The 20,796-nt window shown below is 46.9% G+C and overlaps 1 protein-coding gene across 1 annotated transcript in view; it reads left to right on the forward strand.

Annotated features, from left to right (window-relative positions):
• Positions 1-312: 312 nt before the first annotated feature.
• chtf18 (CTF18, chromosome transmission fidelity factor 18 homolog (S. cerevisiae)) overlaps positions 313-20,796 on the forward strand; it is a gene marked incomplete at its 3' end in the record, with an annotated part of 89,211 nt that continues 68,727 nt past the window's right edge. Inside the window, exons 1-3 of the mRNA XM_065016145.1 lie at positions 313-575; positions 16,080-16,280; positions 16,380-16,497. Coding sequence (XP_064872217.1) covers positions 488-575; positions 16,080-16,280; positions 16,380-16,497 — 407 coding nt within the window. The remainder of the gene's footprint in view (positions 576-16,079; positions 16,281-16,379; positions 16,498-20,796) is intronic.

The following is a 20,796-nucleotide window of genomic DNA, read 5'->3' on the forward strand; positions in this document are numbered from 1 at the left end:
TATTCTGCTGCTCAAACTAACATGGTCCGACCGGAAACGGAAGCACCCCCTCCGGAACATGAATATCTGGATCAGAGAGTTTCTAAACCAAGAGGCGCAATATTTTGAGACTTCCGGGAACACTTCGGCAGAAACTATTTTATATCACAAAAGTGTGGACTTAGATTCTTGACTGGCTGCACATGCGCAGTTTGGCGTGTCGTCGCCATAACAGCCCCTACAAATGGAGTCGGTTGATTTCTATTGGACAAGCAGCTTAAGTCTTTGTCTGGATCATCCAATCACAAGCGAGAAAACAAAATTAACCCGGAAATAGTTAACCCAAAGAGTTTACCGCGAAATTGATCAGACAGACGGGGACGGGAGAAGAAAAAACAAAAACGAACAAACACGGAACCGACTGAAAAAGTAGTATTGCATAGATATTATTATCATAATTATACACCTCGGCTGTCCGGTACATACCGGTCAACTTGACTGACTACTAATGGACGAGTATGACGAGATGTTCGGGATAGAGGACGAGTATGAGCAACAGTTCGCTGATGAGCTGGAGGTCCTGGCTGAGATGGACTGTGAGTTGTAAGCCTAGTTAGATGGATAAAAGTTAGTCTGGTCAAGATTAAAAATAAAAAAATATCCAAAAGTCTTCTTATTAAACCGACTTTTCTAAACGCGGGTCGATTTGTTTGTTTCTCACCTGGGTGATATAACTCAGAACGGGCAGTAGGCTATAGCAGCGTTTTGAAAAAGTCGCTTTATAGGGTCGTCAATAGTTCAAAATGTATTTGTCACATGAGCAGAATACAACAGGTGTAGTAGACCTCACAGTGAAATGCTGAATACAACAGGTGTAGTAGACCTTACAGTGAAATGCTGAATACAACAGGTGTAGTAGACCTCACAGTGAAATGCTGAATACAACAGGTGTAGTAGACCTTACAGTGAAATTCTGAATACAACAGGTGTAGGTAGACCTCACAGTGAAATGCTGAATACAACAGGTGTAGTAGACCTCACAGTGAAATGCTGAATACAACAGGTGTAGTAGACCTCACAGTGAAATGCTGAATACAACAGGTGTAGTAGACCTGACAGTGAAATGCTGAATACAACAGGTGTAGTAGACCTCACAGTGAAATGCTGAATACAACAGGTGTAGTAGACCTCACAGTGAAATGCTGAATACAACAGGTGTAGTAGACCTGACAGTGAAATGCTGAATACAACAGGTGTAGTAGACCTCACAGTGAAATGATGAATACAACAGGTGTAGTAGACCTCACAGTGAAATGATGAATACAACAGGTGTAGTAGACCTCACAGTGAAATGCTGAATACAACAGGTGTAGTAGACCTCACAGTGAAATGCTGAATACAACAGGTGTAGTAGACCTCACAGTGAAATGCTGAATACAACAGGTGTAGTAGACCTCACAGTGAAATGCTGAATACAGCAGGTGTAGTATACCTCACAGTGAAATGCTGAATACAACAGGTGTAGTAGACCTCACAGTGAAATGCTGAATACAACAGGTGTAGTAGACCTCACAGTGAAATGCTGAATACAACAGGTGTAGTAGACCTCACAGTGAAATGCTGAATACAACAGGTGTAGTAGACCTCACAGTGAAATGCTGAATACAACAGGTGTAGTAGACCTCACAGTGAAATGATGAATACAACAGGTGTAGTAGTCCTCACAGTGAAATGCTGAATACAACAGGTGTAGTAGACCTCACAGTGAAATGCTGAATACAACAGGTGTAGTAGACCTCACAGTGAAATGCTGAATACAACAGGTGTAGTAGTTCTCTGGTGAACAGATGTAGTAGTTCTCTCGTGAACAGATGTAGTAGTTCTCTGGGAACAGATGTAGTAGTTCTCTGGTGAACAGATGTAGTAGTTCTCTGGGAACAGATGTAGTAGTTCTCTGGTGAACAGATGTAGTAGTTCTCTGGTGAACAGATGTAGTAGTTCTCTGGTGAACAGATGTAGTAGTTCTCTGGGAACAGATGTAGTAGTTCTCTGGTGAACAGATGTAGTAGTTCTCTGGGAACAGATGTAGTAGTTCTCTGGTGAACAGATGTAGTAGTTCTCTAGGAATGTTACAGGTCTTGGTTAGGGTTCCCATGTCTCCATGTTACAGGTCTTGGTTAGGGTTCCCATGTCTCCATGTTACAGGTCTTGGTTAGGGTTCCCATGTTACAGGTCTTGGTTAGGGTTCCCATGTCTCCATGTTACAGGTCTTGGTTAGGGTTCCCATGTCTCCATGTTACAGGTCTTGGTTAGGGTTCCCATGTTACAGGTCTTGGTTAGGGTTCCCATGTTACAGGTCTTGGTTAGGGTTCCCATGTCTCCATGTTACAGGTCTTGGTTAGGGTTCCCATGTCTCCATGTTACAGGTCTTGGTTAGGGTTCCCATGTTACAGGTCTTGGTTAGGGTTCCCATGTTACAGGTCTTGGTTAGGGTTCCCATGTCTCCATGTTACAGGTCTTGGTTAGGGTTCCCATGTTACAGGTCTTGGTTAGGGTTCCCATGTTACAGGTCTTGGTTAGGGTTCCCATGTCTCCATGTTACAGGTCTTGGTTAGGGTTCCCATGTCTCCATGTTACAGGTCTTGGTTAGGGTTCCCATGTTACAGGTCTTGGTTAGGGTTCCCATGTTACAGGTCTTGGTTAGGGTTCCCATGTCTCCATGTTACAGGTCTTGGTTAGGGTTCCCATGTTACAGGTCTTGGTTAGGGTTCCCATGTTACAGGTCTTGGTTAGGGTTCCCATGTCTCCATGTTACAGGTCTTGGTTAGGGTTCCCATGTTACAGGTCTTGGTTAGGGTTCCCATGTTCATGTTACAGGTCTTGGTTAGGGTTCCCATGTCTCCATGTTACAGGTCTTGGTTAGGGTTCCCATGTTACAGGTCTTGGTTAGGGTTCCCATGTCTCCATGTTACAGGTCTTGGTTAGGGTTCCCATGTCTCCATGTTACAGGTCTTGGTTAGGGTTCCCATGTCTCCATGTTACAGGTCTTGGTTAGGGTTCCCATGTTACAGGTCTTGGTTAGGGTTCCCATGTTACAGGTCTTGGTTAGGGTTCCCATGTCTCCATGTTACAGGTCTTGGTTAGGGTTCCCATGTCTCCATGTTACAGGTCTTGGTTAGGGTTCCCATGTCTCCATGTTACAGGTCTTGGTTAGGGTTCCCATGTCTCCATGTTACAGGTCTTGGTTAGGGTTCCCATGTCTCCATGTTAAAGGTCTTGGTTAGGGTTCCCATGTTACAGGTCTTGGTTAGGGTTCCCATGTCTCCATGTTACAGGTCTTGGTTAGGGTTCCCATGTCTCCATGTTACAGGTCTTGGTTAGGGTTCCCATGTCTCCATGTTACAGGTCTTGGTCAGGGTTCCCATGTCTCCATGTTACAGGTCTTGGTTAGGGTTCCCATGTCTCCATGTTACAGGTCTTGGTTAGGGTTCCCATGTCTCCATGTTACAGGTCTTGGTTAGGGTTCCCATGTCTCCATGTTACAGGTCTTGGTTAGGGTTCCCATGTCTCCATGTTACAGGTCTTGGTTAGGGTTCCCATGTCTCCATGTTACAGGTCTTGGTTAGGGTTCCCATGTTACAGGTCTTGGTTAGGGTTCCCATGTTACAGGTCTTGGTTAGGGTTCCCATGTCTCCATGTTACAGGTCTTGGTTAGGGTTCCCATGTCTCCATGTTACAGGTCTTGGTTAGGGTTCCCATGTTACAGGTCTTGGTTAGGGTTCCCATGTTACAGGTCTTGGTTAGGGTTCCCATGTTACAGGTCTTGGTTAGGGTTCCCATGTTACAGGTCTTGGTTAGGGTTCCCATGGTCTTGTCTCCATGTTACAGGTCTTGGTTAGGGTTCCCATGTCTCCATGTTACAGGTCTTGGTTAGGGTTCCCATGTCTCCATGTTACAGCTCTTGGTTAGGGTTCCCATGTTACAGGTCTTGGTTAGGGTTCCCATGTCTCCATGTTACAGGTCTTGGTTAGGGTTCCCATGTTACAGGTCTTGGTTAGGGTTCCCATGTCTCCATGTTACAGGTCTTGGTTAGGGTTCCCATGTCTCCATGTTACAGGTCTTGGTTAGGGTTCCCATGTTACAGGTCTTGGTTAGGGTTCCTATGTCTCCATGTTACAGGTCTTGGTTAGGGTTCCCATGTTACAGGTCTTGGTTAGGGTTCCCATGTTACAGGTCTTGGTTAGGGTTCCCATGTCTCCATGTTACAGGTCTTGGTTAGGGTTCCCATGTCTCCATGTTACAGGTCTTGGTTAGGGTTCCCATGTTACAGGTCTTGGTTAGGGTTCCCATGTCTCCATGTTACAGGTCTTGGTTAGGGTTCCCATGTCTCCATGTTACAGGTCTTGGTTAGGGTTCCCATGTTACAGGTCTTGGTTAGGGTTCCCATGTTACAGGTCTTGGTTAGGGTTCCCATGTCTCCATGTTACAGGTCTTGGTTAGGGTTCCCATGTCTCCATGTTACAGGTCTTGGTTAGGGTTCCCATGTTACAGGTCTTGGTTAGGGTTCCCATGTCTCCATGTTACAGGTCTTGGTTAGGGTTCCCATGTCTCCATGTTACAGGTCTTGGTTAGGGTTCCCATGTTACAGGTCTTGGTTAGGGTTCCCATGTTACAGGTCTTGGTTAGGGTTCCCATGTCTCCATGTTACAGGTCTTGGTTAGGGTTCCCATGTTACAGGTCTTGGTTAGGGTTCCCATGTTACAGGTCTTGGTTAGGGTTCCCATGTCTCCATGTTACAGGTCTTGGTTAGGGTTCCCATGTTACAGGTCTTGGTTAGGGTTCCCATGTCTCCATGTTACAGGTCTTGGTTAGGGTTCCCATGTCTCCATGTTACAGGTCTTGGTTAGGGTTCCCATGTCTCCATGTTACAGGTCTTGGTTAGGGTTCCCATGTTACAGGTCTTGGTTAGGGTTCCCATGTTACAGGTCTTGGTTAGGGTTCCCATGTCTCCATGTTACAGGTCTTGGTTAGGGTTCCCATGTCTCCATGTTACAGGTCTTGGTTAGGGTTCCCATGTCTCCATGTTACAGGTCTTGGTTAGGGTTCCCATGTCTCCATGTTACAGGTCTTGGTTAGGGTTCCCATGTCTCCATGTTAAAGGTCTTGGTTAGGGTTCCCATGTTACAGGTCTTGGTTAGGGTTCCCATGTCTCCATGTTACAGGTCTTGGTTAGGGTTCCCATGTCTCCATGTTACAGGTCTTGGTTAGGGTTCCCATGTCTCCATGTTACAGGTCTTGGTCAGGGTTCCCATGTCTCCATGTTACAGGTCTTGGTTAGGGTTCCCATGTCTCCATGTTACAGGTCTTGGTTAGGGTTCCCATGTCTCCATGTTACAGGTCTTGGTTAGGGTTCCCATGTCTCCATGTTACAGGTCTTGGTTAGGGTTCCCATGTCTCCATGTTACAGGTCTTGGTTAGGGTTCCCATGTCTCCATGTTACAGGTCTTGGTTAGGGTTCCCATGTTACAGGTCTTGGTTAGGGTTCCCATGTTACAGGTCTTGGTTAGGGTTCCCATGTCTCCATGTTACAGGTCTTGGTTAGGGTTCCCATGTCTCCATGTTACAGGTCTTGGTTAGGGTTCCCATGTTACAGGTCTTGGTTAGGGTTCCCATGTTACAGGTCTTGGTTATGGTTCCCATGTTACAGGTCTTGGTTAGGGTTCCCATGTTACAGGTCTTGGTTAGGGTTCCCATGTCTCCATGTTACAGGTCTTGGTTAGGGTTCCCATGTCTCCATGTTACAGGTCTTGGTTAGGGTTCTTGGTGTCTCCATGTTACAGGTCTTGGTTAGGGTTCCCATGTTACAGGTCTTGGTTAGGGTTCCCATGTCTCCATGTTACAGGTCTTGGTTAGGGTTCCCATGTCTTGGTTAGGGTTCCCACAGGTCTTGGTTAGGGTTCCCATGTCTCCATGTTACAGGTCTTGGTTAGGGTTCCCATGTCTCCATGTTACAGGTCTTGGTTAGGGTTCCCATGTTACAGGTCTTGGTTAGGGTTCCCATGTCTCCATGTTACAGGTCTTGGTTAGGGTTCCCATGTTACAGGTCTTGGTTAGGGTTCCCATGTTACAGGTCTTGGTTAGGGTTCCCATGTCTCCATGTTACAGGTCTTGGTTAGGGTTCCCATGTCTCCATGTTACAGGTCTTGGTTAGGGTTCCCATGTTACAGGTCTTGGTTAGGGTTCCCATGTCTCCATGTTACAGGTCTTGGTTAGGGTTCCCATGTCTCCATGTTACAGGTCTTGGTTAGGGTTCCCATGTTACAGGTCTTGGTTAGGGTTCCCATGTTACAGGTCTTGGTTAGGGTTCCCATGTCTCCATGTTACAGGTCTTGGTTAGGGTTCCCATGTCTCCATGTTACAGGTCTTGGTTAGGGTTCCCATGTTACAGGTCTTGGTTAGGGTTCCCATGTTACAGGTCTTGGTTAGGGTTCCCATGTCTCCATGTTACAGGTCTTGGTTAGGGTTCCCATGTTACAGGTCTTGGTTAGGGTTCCCATGTTACAGGTCTTGGTTAGGGTTCCCATGTCTCCATGTTACAGGTCTTGGTTAGGTCTTGGTTCCCAGGTCTCCATGTTACAGGTCTTGGTTAGGGTTCCCCATGTTACAGGTCTTGGTTAGGGTTCCCATGTTACAGGTCTTGGTTAGGGTTCCCATGTCTCCATGTTACAGGTCTTGGTTAGGGTTCCCATGTCTCCATGTTACAGGTCTTGGTTAGGGTTCCCATGTCTCCATGTTACAGGTCTTGGTTAGGGTTCCCATGTCTCCATGTTACAGGTCTTGGTTAGGGTTCCCATGTCTCCATGTTACAGGTCTTGGTTAGGGTTCCCATGTTACAGGTCTTGGTTAGGGTTCCCATGTCTCCATGTTACAGGTCTTGGTTAGGGTTCCCATGTTACAGGTCTTGGTTAGGGTTCCCATGTTACAGGTCTTGGTTAGGGTTCCCATGTCTCCATGTTACAGGTCTTGGTTAGGGTTCCCATGTTACAGGTCTTGGTTAGGGTTCCCATGTTACAGGTCTTGGTTAGGGTTCCCATGTTACAGGTCTTGGTTAGGGTTCCCATGTCTCCATGTTACAGGTCTTGGTTAGGGTTCCCATGTTCCATGTTACAGGTCTTGGTTAGGGTTCCCATGTTACAGGTCTTGGTTAGGGTTCCCTTGGTTAGGGTTCCCATGTTACAGGTCTTGGTTAGGGTTCCCATGTCTCCATGTTACAGGTCTTGGTTAGGGTTCCCATGTTACAGGTCTTGGTTAGGGTTCCCATGTTACAGGTCTTGGTTCCATGGGTTCCCATGTCTCCATGTTACAGGTCTTGGTTAGGGTTCCCATGTTACAGGTCTTGGTTAGGGTTCCCATGTTACAGGTCTTGGTTAGGGTTCCCATGTCTCCATGTTACAGGTCTTGGTTAGGGTTCCCATCTCCATGTTACAGGTCTTGGTTACAGGTCTTGGTTAGGGTTCCCATGTTACAGGTCTTGGTTAGGGTTCCCATGTTCCATGTTACAGGTCTTGGTTAGGGTTCCAGGTCTTGGTTAGGGTTCCCATGTTGTCTCCATGTTACTTGGTTAGGGTCCATGTTACAGGTCTTGGTTAGGGTTCCCATGTCTCCATGTTACAGGTCTTTACAGGTCTAGGGGTTCCCATGTTACAGGTCTTGGTTAGGGTTCCCATGTTACAGGTCTTGGTTAGGGTTCCCATGTCTCCATGTTACAGGTCTTGGTTAGGGTTCCCATGTCTCCATGTTACAGGTCTTGGTTAGGGTTCCCATGTCTCCATGTTACTTGGGTCTTGGTCTTGGTTAGGGTTCCCATGTCTCCATGTTACAGGTCTTGGTTAGGGTTCCCATGTCTCCATGTTACAGGTCTTGGTTAGGGTTCCCATGTCTCCATGTTACAGGTCTTGGTTAGGGTTCCCATGTCTCCATGTTACAGGTCTTGGTTAGGGTTCCCATGTCTCCATGTTACAGGTCTTGGTTAGGGTTCCCATCTTGGTTCCATGTTACAGGTCTTGGTTAGGGTTCCCATGTCTCCATGTTACAGGTCTTGGTTAGGGTTCCCATGTCTCCATGTTACAGGTCTTGGTTAGGGTTCCCATGTCTCCATGTTACAGGTCTTGGTTAGGGTTCCCATGTTACAGGTCTTGGTTATGTTCCCATGTTCCATGTTACAGGTCTTGGTTAGGGTTCCCATGTCTCCATGTTACAGGTCTTGGTTAGGGTTCCCATGTCTCCATGTTACAGGTCTTGGTTAGGGTTCCCATGTTACAGGTCTTGGTTAGGGTTCCCATGTTACAGGTCTTGGTTAGGGTTCCCATGTCTCCATGTTACAGGTCTTGGTTAGGGTTCCCATGTTACAGGTCTTGGTTAGGGTTCCCATGTCTCCATGTTACAGGTCTTGGTTAGGGTTCCCATGTCTCCATGTTACAGGTCTTGGTTAGGGTTCCCATGTCTCCATGTTACAGGTCTTGGTTAGGGTTCCCATGTCTCCATGTTACAGGTCTTGGTTAGGGTTCCCATGTCTCCATGTTACAGGTCTTGGTTAGGGTTCCCATGTTACAGGTCTTGGTTAGGGTTCCCATGTCTCCATGTTACAGGTCTTGGTTAGGGTTCCCATGTCTCCATGTTACAGGTCTTGGTTAGGGTTCCCATGTCTCCATGTTACAGGTCTTGGTTAGGGTTCCCATGTCTCCATGTTACAGGTCTTGGTTAGGGTTCCCATGTCTCCATGTTACAGGTCTTGGTTAGGGTTCCCATGTTACAGGTCTTGTTAGGGTTCAGGTCTTGGTTAGGGTTCCCATGTCTCCATGTTACAGGTCTTGGTTAGGGTTCCCATGTCTCCATGTTACAGGTCTTGGTTAGGGTTCCCATGTCTCCATGTTATCTTGGTTAGGGTTCCCATGTTACAGGTCTTGGTTAGGGTTCCCATGTCTCCATGTTACAGGTCTTGGTTAGGGTTCCCATGTTACAGGTCTTGGTTAGGGTTCCCATGTTACAGGTCTTGGTTAGGGTTCCCATGTCTCCATGTTACAGGTCTTGGTTAGGGTTCCCATGTCTCCATGTTACAGGTCTTGGTTAGGGTTCCCATGTTACAGGTCTTGGTTAGGGTTCCCATGTTACAGGTCTTGGTTAGGGTTCCATGTTACAGGTCTTGGTTAGGGTTCCCATGTTACAGGTCTTGGTTAGGGTTCCCATGTCTCCATGTTACAGGTCTTGGTTAGGGTTCCCATGTCTCCATGTTACAGGTCTTGGTTAGGGTTCCCATGTCTCCATGTTACAGCTCTTGGTTAGGGTTCCCATGTTACAGGTCTTGGTTAGGGTTCCCATGTCTCCATGTTACAGGTCTTGGTTAGGGTTCCCATGTTCAGGTCTTGGTTAGGGTTCCCATGTCTCCATGTTACAGGTCTTGGTTAGGGTTCCCATGTCTCCATGTTACAGGTCTTGGTTAGGGTTCCCATGTTACAGGTCTTGGTTAGGGTTCCTATGTCTCCATGTTACAGGTCTTGGTTAGGGTTCCCATGTTACAGGTCTTGGTTAGGGTTCCCATGTTACAGGTCTTGGTTAGGGTTCCCATGTCTCCATGTTACAGGTCTTGGTTAGGGTTCCCATGTCTCCATGTTACAGGTCTTGGTTAGGGTTCCCATGTTACAGGTCTTGGTTAGGGTTCCCATGTCTCCATGTTACAGGTCTTGGTTAGGGTTCCCATGTCTCCATGTTACAGGTCTTGGTTAGGGTTCCCATGTTACAGGTCTTGGTTAGGGTTCCCATGTTACAGGTCTTGGTTAGGGTTCCCATGTCTCCATGTTACAGGTCTTGGTTAGGGTTCCCATGTCTCCATGTTACAGGTCTTGGTTAGGGTTCCCTCCATGTTACAGGTCTTGGTTAGGGTTCCCATGTTACAGGTCTTGGTTAGGGTTCCCATGTCTCCATGTTACAGGTCTTGGTTAGGGTTCCCATGTTACAGGTCTTGGTTAGGGTTCCCATGTTACAGGTCTTGGTTAGGGTTCCCATGTCTCCATGTTACAGGTCTTGGTTAGGGTTCCCATGTTACAGGTCTTGGTTAGGGTTCCCATGTTACAGGTCTTGGTTAGGGTTCCCATGTCTCCATGTTACAGGTCTTGGTTAGGGTTCCCATGTTACAGGTCTTGGTTAGGGTTCCCATGTCTCCATGTTACAGGTCTTGGTTAGGGTTCCCATGTCTCCATGTTACAGGTCTTGGTTAGGGTTCCCATGTCTCCATGTTACAGGTCTTGGTTAGGGTTCCCATGTTACAGGTCTTGGTTAGGGTTCCCATGTTACAGGTCTTGGTTAGGGTTCCCATGTCTCCATGTTACAGGTCTTGGTTAGGGTTCCCATGTCTCCATGTTACAGGTCTTGGTTAGGGTTCCCATGTCTCCATGTTACAGGTCTTGGTTAGGGTTCCCATGTCTCCATGTTACAGGTCTTGGTTAGGGTTCCCATGTCTCCATGTTAAAGGTCTTGGTTAGGGTTCCCATGTTACAGGTCTTGGTTAGGGTTCCCATGTCTCCATGTTACAGGTCTTGGTTAGGGTTCCCATGTCTCCATGTTACAGGTCTTGGTTAGGGTTCCCATGTCTCCATGTTACAGGTCTTGGTCAGGGGTTCCCATGTCTCCATGTTACAGGTCTTGGTTAGGGTTCCCATGTCTCCATGTTACAGGTCTTGGTTAGGGTTCCCATGTCTCCATGTTACAGGTCTTGGTTAGGGTTCCCATGTCTCCATGTTACAGGTCTTGGTTAGGGTTCCCATGTCTCCATGTTACAGGTCTTGGTTAGGGTTCCCATGTCTCCATGTTACAGGTCTTGGTTAGGGTTCCCATGTTACAGGTCTTGGTTAGGGTTCCCATGTTACAGGTCTTGGTTAGGGTTCCCATGTCTCCATGTTACAGGTCTTGGTTAGGGTTCCCATGTCTCCATGTTACAGGTCTTGGTTAGGGTTCCCATGTTACAGGTCTTGGTTAGGGTTCCCATGTTACAGGTCTTGGTTATGGTTCCCATGTTACAGGTCTTGGTTAGGGTTCCCATGTTACAGGTCTTGGTTAGGGTTCCCATGTCTCCATGTTACAGGTCTTGGTTAGGGTTCCCATGTCTCCATGTTACAGGTCTTGGTTAGGGTTCCCATGTCTCCATGTTACAGCTCTTGGTTAGGGTTCCCATGTTACAGGTCTTGGTTAGGGTTCCCATGTCTCCATGTTACAGGTCTTGGTTAGGGTTCCCATGTTACAGGTCTTGGTTAGGGTTCCCATGTCTCCATGTTACAGGTCTTGGTTAGGGTTCCCATGTCTCCATGTTACAGGTCTTGGTTAGGGTTCCCATGTTACAGGTCTTGGTTAGGGTTCCTATGTCTCCATGTTACAGGTCTTGGTTAGGGTTCCCATGTTACAGGTCTTGGTTAGGGTTCCCATGTTACAGGTCTTGGTTAGGGTTCCCATGTCTCCATGTTACAGGTCTTGGTTAGGGTTCCCATGTCTCCATGTTACAGGTCTTGGTTAGGGTGTCTCCATGTTACAGGTCTTGGTTAGGGTTCCCATGTCTCCATGTTACAGGTCTTGGTTAGGGTTCCCATGTCTCCATGTTACAGGTCTTGGTTAGGGTTCCCATGTTACAGGTCTTGGTTAGGGTTCCCTCCATGTTACAGGTCTTGGTTAGGGTTCCCATGTCTCCATGTTACAGGTCTTGGTTAGGGTTCCCATGTCTCCATGTTACAGGTCTTGGTTAGGGTTCCCATGTTACAGGTCTTGGTTAGGGTTCCCATGTTATGTTACAGGTCTTGGTTAGGGTTCCCATGTCTCCATGTTACAGGTCTTGGTTAGGGTTCCCATGTTACAGGTCTTGGTTAGGGTTCCCATGTTACAGGTCTTGGTTAGGGTTCCCATGTCTCCATGTTACAGGTCTTGGTTAGGGTTCCCATGTCTCCATGTTACAGGTCTTGGTTAGGGTTCCCATGTTACAGGTCTTGGTTAGGGTTCCCATCTTGTTATGTTACAGGTCTTGGTTAGGGTTCCCATGTCTCCATGTTACAGGTCTTGGTTAGGGTTCCCATGTCTCCATGTTACAGGTCTTGGTTAGGGTTCCCATGTTACAGGTCTTGGTTAGGGTTCCCATGTCTCCATGTTACAGGTCTTGGTTAGGGTTCCCATGTTACAGGTCTTGGTTAGGGTTCCCATGTTACAGGTCTTGGTTAGGGTTCCCATGTCTCCATGTTACAGGTCTTGGTTAGGGTTCCCATGTTACAGGTCTTGGTTAGGGTTCCCATGTCTCCATGTTACAGGTCTTGGTTAGGGTTCCCATGTCTCCATGTTACAGGTCTTGGTTAGGGTTCCCATGTCTCCATGTTACAGGTCTTGGTTAGGGTTCCCATGTCTCCATGTTACAGGTCTTGGTTAGGGTTGTCTCCATGTTACAGGTCTTGGTTAGGGTTCCCATGTTACCCATGTTACAGTCTTGGTTAGGGTTCCCATGTCTCCATGTTACAGGTCTTGGTTAGGGTTCCCCATGTTACAGGTCTTGGTTAGGGTTCCCATGTTACAGGTCTTGGTTAGGGTTCCCATGTCTCCATGTTACAGGTCTTGGTTAGGGTTCCCATGTCTCCATGTTACAGGTCTTGGTTAGGGTTCCCATGTTACAGGTCTTGGTTAGGGTTCCCATGTTACAGGTCTTGGTTAGGGTTCCCATGTCTCCATGTTACAGGTCTTGGTTAGGGTTCCCATGTTACAGGTCTTGGTTAGGGTTCCCATGTTACAGGTCTTGGTTAGGGTTCCCATGTCTCCATGTTACAGGTCTTGGTTAGGGTTCCCATGTTACAGGTCTTGGTTAGGGTTCCCATGTTACAGGTCTTGGTTAGGGTTCCCATGTCTCCATGTTACAGGTCTTGGTTAGGGTTCCCATGTCTCCATGTTACAGGTCTTGGTTAGGGTTCCCATGTCTCCATGTTACAGGTCTTGGTTAGGGTTCCCATGTCTCCATGTTACAGGTCTTGGTTAGGGTTCCCATGTCTCCATGTTACAGGTCTTGGTTAGGGTTCCCATGTCTCCATGTTACAGGTCTTGGTTAGGGTTCCCATGTTACAGGTCTTGGTTAGGGTTCCCATGTTACAGGTCTTGGTTAGGGTTCCCATGTCTCCATGTTACAGGTCTTGGTTAGGGTTCCCATGTTACAGGTCTTGGTTAGGGTTCCCATGTTACAGGTCTTGGTTAGGGTTCCCATGTTACAGGTCTTGGTTAGGGTTCCCATGTCTCCATGTTACAGGTCTTGGTTAGGGTTCCCATGTCTCCATGTTACAGGTCTTGGTTAGGGTTCCCATGTTACAGGTCTTGGTTAGGGTTCCCATGTTACAGGTCTTGGTTAGGGTTCCCATGTCTCCATGTTACAGGTCTTGGTTAGGGTTCCCATGTTACAGGTCTTGGTTAGGGTTCCCATGTTACAGGTCTTGGTTAGGGTTCCCATGTCTCCATGTTACAGGTCTTGGTTAGGGTTCCCATGTTACAGGTCTTGGTTAGGGTTCCCATGTTACAGGTCTTGGTTAGGGTTCCCATGTCTCCATGTTACAGGTCTTGGTTAGGGTTCCCATGTTACAGGTCTTGGTTAGGGTTCCCATGTCTCCATGTTACAGGTCTTGGTTAGGGTTCCCATGTCTCCATGTTACAGGTCTTGGTTAGGGTTCCCATGTCTCCATGTTACAGGTCTTGGTTAGGGTTCCCATGTCTCCATGTTACAGGTCTTGGTTAGGGTTCCCATGTTACAGGTCTTGGTTAGGGTTCCCATGTTACAGGTCTTGGTTAGGGTTCCCATGTCTCCATGTTACAGGTCTTGGTTAGGGTTCCCATGTCTCCATGTTACAGGTCTTGGTTAGGGTTCCCATGTCTCCATGTTACAGGTCTTGGTTAGGGTTCCCATGTCTCCATGTTACAGGTCTTGGTTAGGGTTCCCATGTCTCCGTGTTAAAGGTCTTGGTTAGGGTTCCCATGTTACAGGTCTTGGTTAGGGTTCCCATGTCTCCATGTTACAGGTCTTGGTTAGGGTTCCCATGTCTCCATGTTACAGGTCTTGGTTAGGGTTCCCATGTCTCCATGTTACAGGTCTTGGTCAGGGTTCCCATGTCTCCATGTTACAGGTCTTGGTTAGGGTTCCCATGTCTCCATGTTACAGGTCTTGGTTAGGGTTCCCATGTCTCCATGTTACAGGTCTTGGTTAGGGTTCCCATGTCTCCATGTTACAGGTCTTGGTTAGGGTTCCCATGTCTCCATGTTACAGGTCTTGGTTAGGGTTCCCATGTCTCCATGTTACAGGTCTTGGTTAGGGTTCCCATGTTACAGGTCTTGGTTAGGGTTCCCATGTTACAGGTCTTGGTTAGGGTTCCCATGTCTCCATGTTACAGGTCTTGGTTAGGGTTCCCATGTCTCCATGTTACAGGTCTTGGTTAGGGTTCCCATGTTACAGGTCTTGGTTAGGGTTCCCATGTTACAGGTCTTGGTTATGGTTCCCATGTTACAGGTCTTGGTTAGGGTTCCCATGTTACAGGTCTTGGTTAGGGTTCCCATGTCTCCATGTTACAGGTCTTGGTTAGGGTTCCCATGTCTCCATGTTACAGGTCTTGGTTAGGGTTCCCATGTCTCCATGTTACAGCTCTTGGTTAGGGTTCCCATGTTACAGGTCTTGGTTAGGGTTCCCATGTCTCCATGTTACAGGTCTTGGTTAGGGTTCCCATGTTACAGGTCTTGGTTAGGGTTCCCATGTCTCCATGTTACAGGTCTTGGTTAGGGTTCCCATGTCTCCATGTTACAGGTCTTGGTTAGGGTTCCCATGTTACAGGTCTTGGTTAGGGTTCCTATGTCTCCATGTTACAGGTCTTGGTTAGGGTTCCCATGTTACAGGTCTTGGTTAGGGTTCCCATGTTACAGGTCTTGGTTAGGGTTCCCATGTCTCCATGTTACAGGTCTTGGTTAGGGTTCCCATGTTACAGGTCTTGGTTAGGGTTCCCATGTCTCCATGTTACAGGTCTTGGTTAGGGTTCCCATGTTACAGGTCTTGGTTAGGGTTCCCATGTCTCCATGTTACAGGTCTTGGTTAGGGTTCCCATGTCTCCATGTTACAGGTCTTGGTTAGGGTTCCCATGTTACAGGTCTTGGTTAGGGTTCCCATGTCTCCATGTTACAGGTCTTGGTTAGGGTTCCCATGTCTCCATGTTACAGGTCTTGGTTAGGGTTCCCATGTCTCCATGTTACAGGTCTTGGTTAGGGTTCCCATGTTACAGCTCTTGGTTAGGGTTCCCATGTTACAGGTCTTGGTTAGGGTTCCCATGTCTCCATGTTACAGGTCTTGGTTAGGGTTCCCATGTTACAGGTCTTGGTTAGGGTTCCCATGTCTCCATGTTACAGGTCTTGGTTAGGGTTCCCCCTCGGCCATGTTACAGGTCTTGGTTAGGGTTCCCATGTCTCCATGTTACAGGTCTTGGTTAGGGTTCCCATGTCTCCATGTTACAGGTCTTGGTTAGGGTTCCCATGTTACAGGTCTTGGTTAGGGTTCCCATGTCTCCATGTTACAGGTCTTGGTTAGGGTTCCCATGTCTCCATGTTACAGGTCTTGGTTAGGGTTCCCATGTTACAGGTCTTGGTTAGGGTTCCCATGTTACAGGTCTTGGTTAGGGTTCCCATGTTACAGGTCTTGGTTAGGGTTCCCCCTCGGCCATGTTACAGGTCTTGTTCACAGGAAACGGAGGTGACCACCTCTGCTACTTATCTATCTGCATCTCCTAACACCTGTGTGTAATTTGATGTGTGTGTATTCTGTGTGTGTGTGTGTGTGTCTCTCTGTGTGTAATTTGATGTGTGTGTATTATGTGTGTGTGTGTGTGTCTCTCTGTGTGTAATTTGATGTGTGTGTATTCTGTGTGTGTAATTTGAGGACGCCACAAAAGTGTTGTCACTGAAAAATACTGTCGGCTACCTACCTAGTAGTCTGATGTCTCTCTCTCTCTGTGTGTGTATTATGATGTGTGTGTATTCTGATGTGTGTCTCTCTGTGTGGTCAGTTAATCCAGCTCCTTCCACTAAGCGGTCAGAGTTCCGGAAGCAGAAGCCTCAGTCGTTCCAGGAAGCCATCACCGCTGGTGACCAGCCACTCAGGAGCCAATCACAGGCATCGTCAGAACGGAGCCTCGGCCAATTGGAAGGCCCGTCTGTGGCGTGTGACGGAGAGGACATAGAACACCTGCTGGCGGACGAGCCAATCAGTGAGTAGCTCTTCCCTTCTTCTCTGCCGTTAGTGTGATGACGTGAGAGAGAGTACTGTGGTGACTCTTTGTCGTTGATGTATTTGTATCCGTGTGTAGCTCCCAAGGCTAAGCGTCTGAGGCAGGATGTGGCCAAGAAGCTGTTTGAGGTGTCTCAGGTTGATGACATCACCCCCCCGTCGTCTCCAGAGGAGTTTCATCGAACCCCGAGCAGCAGGTAGGATCAAAGGTCATACTGGAACCAGCTGACCAGCCCTCTAATAACCCACTAGTACATCAACTAGAACCAGCTGACCAGCCCTCTAATAACCCACTAGTACATCAACTAGAACCAGCCCTCTAATAACCCACTAGTACATCAACTAGAACCAGCTGACCAGCCCTCTAATAACCCACTAGTACATCAACTAGAACCAGCTGACCAGCCCTCTAATAACCCACTAGTACATCAACTAGAACCAGCTGACCAGCCCTCTAATAACCCACTAGTACATCAACTAGAACCAGCCCTCTAATAACCCACTAGTACATCAACTAGAACCAGCCCTCTAATAACCCACTAGTACATCAACTAGAACCAGCCCTCTAATAACCCACTAGTACATCAACTAGAACCAGCTGACCAGCCCTCTAATAACCCACTAGTACATCAACTAGAACCAGCCCTCTAATAACCCACTAGTACATCAACTAGAACCAGCCCTCTAATAACCCACTAGTACATCAACTAGAACCAGCCCTCTAATAACCCACTAGTACATCAACTAGAACCAGCCCTCTAATAACCCACTAGTATATCAACTAGAACCAGCTGACCAGCCCTCTAATAACCCACTAGTACATCAACTAGAACCAGCCCTCTAATAACCCACTAGTACATCAACTAGAACCAGCCCTCTAATAACCCACTAGTACATCAACTAGAACCAGCCCTCTAATAACCCACTAGTACATCAACTAGAACCAGCCCTCTAATAACCCACTAGTACATCAACTAGAACCAGCTGACCAGCCATCTAATAACCCACTAGTATATCAACTAGAACCAGCTGACCAGCCCTCTAATAACCCACTAGTACATCAACTAGAACATCTAACTAGAACCAGCTGACCAGCCCTCTAATAACCCACTAGTACATCAACTAGAACCAGCCCTCTAATAACCCACTAGTACATCAACTAGAACCAGCCCTCTAATAACCCACTAGTACATCAACTAGAACCAGCCCTCTAATAACCCACTAGTACATCAACTAGAACCAGCCCTCTAATAACCCACTATCAACTAACCAGAACCAGCCCTCTAATAACCCACTAGTACATCAACTAGAACCAGCCCTCTAATAACCATCACTAATAACCCACTAGTACATCAACTAGAACCAGCCCTCTAATAACCCACTAGTACATCAGTACATCAACTAGAACCAGCCCTCTAATAACCCACTAGTACATCAACTAGAACCAGCTGAGCCCTCTAATAACCAACTAGTACATCAACTAGAACCAGCTGACCAGCCCTCTAATAACCCACTAGTACATCAACTAGAACCAGCCCTCTAATAACCCACTAGTACATCAACTAGAACCAGCCCTCTAATAACCCACTAGTACATCAACTAGAACCAGCCCTCTAATAACCCACTAGTACATCAACTAGAACCAGCTGACCAGCCCTCTAATAACCCACTAGTACATCAACTAGAACCAGCTGACCAGCCCTCTAATAACCCACTAGTAATAACCCCAGCCCTCTAATGACCCACTAGTACATCAACTAGAACCAGCTGACCAGCCCTCTAATAACCCACTAGTACATCAACTAGAACCAGCCCTCTAATAACCCACTAGTACATCAACTAGAACCAGCCCTCTAATAACCCACTAGTACATCAACTAGAACCAGCTGACCAGCCCTCTAATAACCCACTAGTACATCAACTAGAACCAGCCCTCTAATAACCCACTAGTACATCAACTAGAACCAGCCCTCTAATAACCCACTAGTACATCAACTAGAACCAGCTGACCAGCCCTCTAATAACCCACTAGTACATCAACTAGAACCAGCCCTCTAATAACCCACTAGTACATCAACTAGAACCAGCCCTCTAATAACCCACTAGTACATCAACTAGAACCAGCCCTCTAATAACCCACTAGTACATCAACTAGAACCAGCCCTCTAATAACCCACTAGTATATCAACTAGAACCAGCTGACCAGCCCTCTAATAACCCACTAGTACATCAACTAGAACCAGCCCTCTAATAACCCACTAGTACATCAACTAGAACCAGCCCTCTAATAACCCACTAGTACATCAACTAGAACCAGCCCTCTAATAACCCACTAGTACATCAACTAGAACCAGCCCTCTAATAACCCACTAGTACATCAACTAGAACCAGCTGACCAGCCATCTAATAACCCACTAGTATATCAACTAGAACCAGCTGACCAGCCCTCTAATAACCCACTAGTACATCAACTAGAACCAGCCCTCTAATAACCCACTAGAACCAGCTGACCAGCCCTCTAATAACCCACTAGTACATCAACTAGAACCAGCCCTCTAATAACCCACTAGTACATCAACTAGAACCAGCCCTCTAATAACCCACTAGTACATCAACTAGAACCAGCCCTCTAATAACCCAGTACATCAACTAGAACCAGCCCTCTAATAACCCACTAGTACATCAACTAGAACCAGCCCTCTAATAACCCACTAGTACATCAACTAGAACCAGCCCTCTAATAACCCACTAGTACATCAACTAGAACCAGCCCTCTAATAACCCACTAGTACATCAACTAGAACCAGCCCTCTAATAACCCACTAGTACATCAACTAGAACCAGCTGACCAGCCCTCTAATAACCCACTAGTACATCAACTAGAATCAACCCAGCCCTCTAATAACCCACTAGTACATCAACTAGAACCAGCTGACCAGCACTCTAATAACCCACTAGTACATCAACTAGAACCAGCCCTCTAATAACCCACTAGTACATCAACTAGAACCAGCCCTCTAATAACCCACTAGTACATCAACTAGAACCAGCCCTCTAATAACCCACTAGTACATCAACTAGAACCAGCTGACCAGCCCTCTAATAACCCACTAGTACATCAACTAGAACCAGCCCTCTAATAACCCACTAGTACATCAACTAGAACCAGCTGACCAGCCCTCTAATAACCCACTAGTACATCAACTAGAACCAGCCCTCTAATAACCCACTAGTACATCAACTAGAACCAGCCCTCTAATAACCCACTAGTACATCAACTAGAACCTGTCCTCTAATAACCCACTAGTACATCAACTAGAACCAGCCCTCTAATAACCCACTAGTACATCAACTAGAACCAGCCCTCCAGCCCTCTAATAACCCACTAGTACATCAACTAGAACCAGCCCTCTAATAACCCACTAGTACATCAACTAGAACCAGCTGACCAGCCCTCTAATAACCCACTAGTACATCAACTAGAACCAGCCCTCTAATAACCCACTAGTACATCAACTAGAACCAGCCCTCTAATAACCCACTAGTACATCAACTAGAACCAGCCCTCTAATAACCCACTAGTACATCAACTAGAACCAGCCCTCTAATAACCCACTAGTACATCAACTAGAACCAGCCCTCTAATAACCCACTAGTACATCAACTAGAACCAGCCCCCTCTAATAACCCACTAGTACATCAACTAGAACCAGCCCTCTAATAACCCACTAGTACATCAACTAGAACCAGCTGACCAGCCCTCTAATAACCCACTAGAACCAGCTGACCAGCCCTCTAATAACCCACTAGAACATCAACTAGAACCAGCCCTCTAATAACCCACTAGTACATCAACTAGAACCAGCCCTCTAATAACCCACTAGTACATCAATAACCCACTAGAACATCAACTAGAACCAGCCCTCTAATAACCCACTAGTACATCAACTAGAACCAGCCCTCTAATAACCCACTAGTACATCAACTAGAACCAGCCCTCTAATGACCCACTAGTACATCAACTAGAACCAGCTGACCAGCCCTCTAATAACCCACTAGTACATCAACTAGAACCAGCCCTCTAATGACCCACTAGTACATCAACTAGAACCAGCTGACCAGCCCTCTAATAACCCACTAGTACATCAACTAGAACCAGCTGACCAGCCCTCTAATAACCCACTAGTACATCAACTAGAACCAGCTGACCAGCCCTCTAATAACCCACTAGTACATCAACTAGAACCAGCTGACCAGCCCTCTAATAACCCACTAGTACATCAACTAGAACCAGCCCTCTAATAACCCACTAGTACATCAACTAGAACCAGCCCTCTAATAACCCACTAGTACATCAACTAGAACCAGCTGACCAGCCCTCTAATAACCCACTAATACATCAACTAGAACCAGCTGACCAGCCCTCTAATAACCCACTAGTACATCAACTAGAACCAGCTGACCAGCCCTCTAATAACCCACTAGTACATCAACTA

This window comes from Oncorhynchus nerka, unplaced genomic scaffold (genome assembly GCF_034236695.1).
Source record: "Oncorhynchus nerka isolate Pitt River unplaced genomic scaffold, Oner_Uvic_2.0 unplaced_scaffold_1119, whole genome shotgun sequence".
Taxonomy (NCBI): Eukaryota; Metazoa; Chordata; class Actinopteri; order Salmoniformes; family Salmonidae; genus Oncorhynchus; species Oncorhynchus nerka.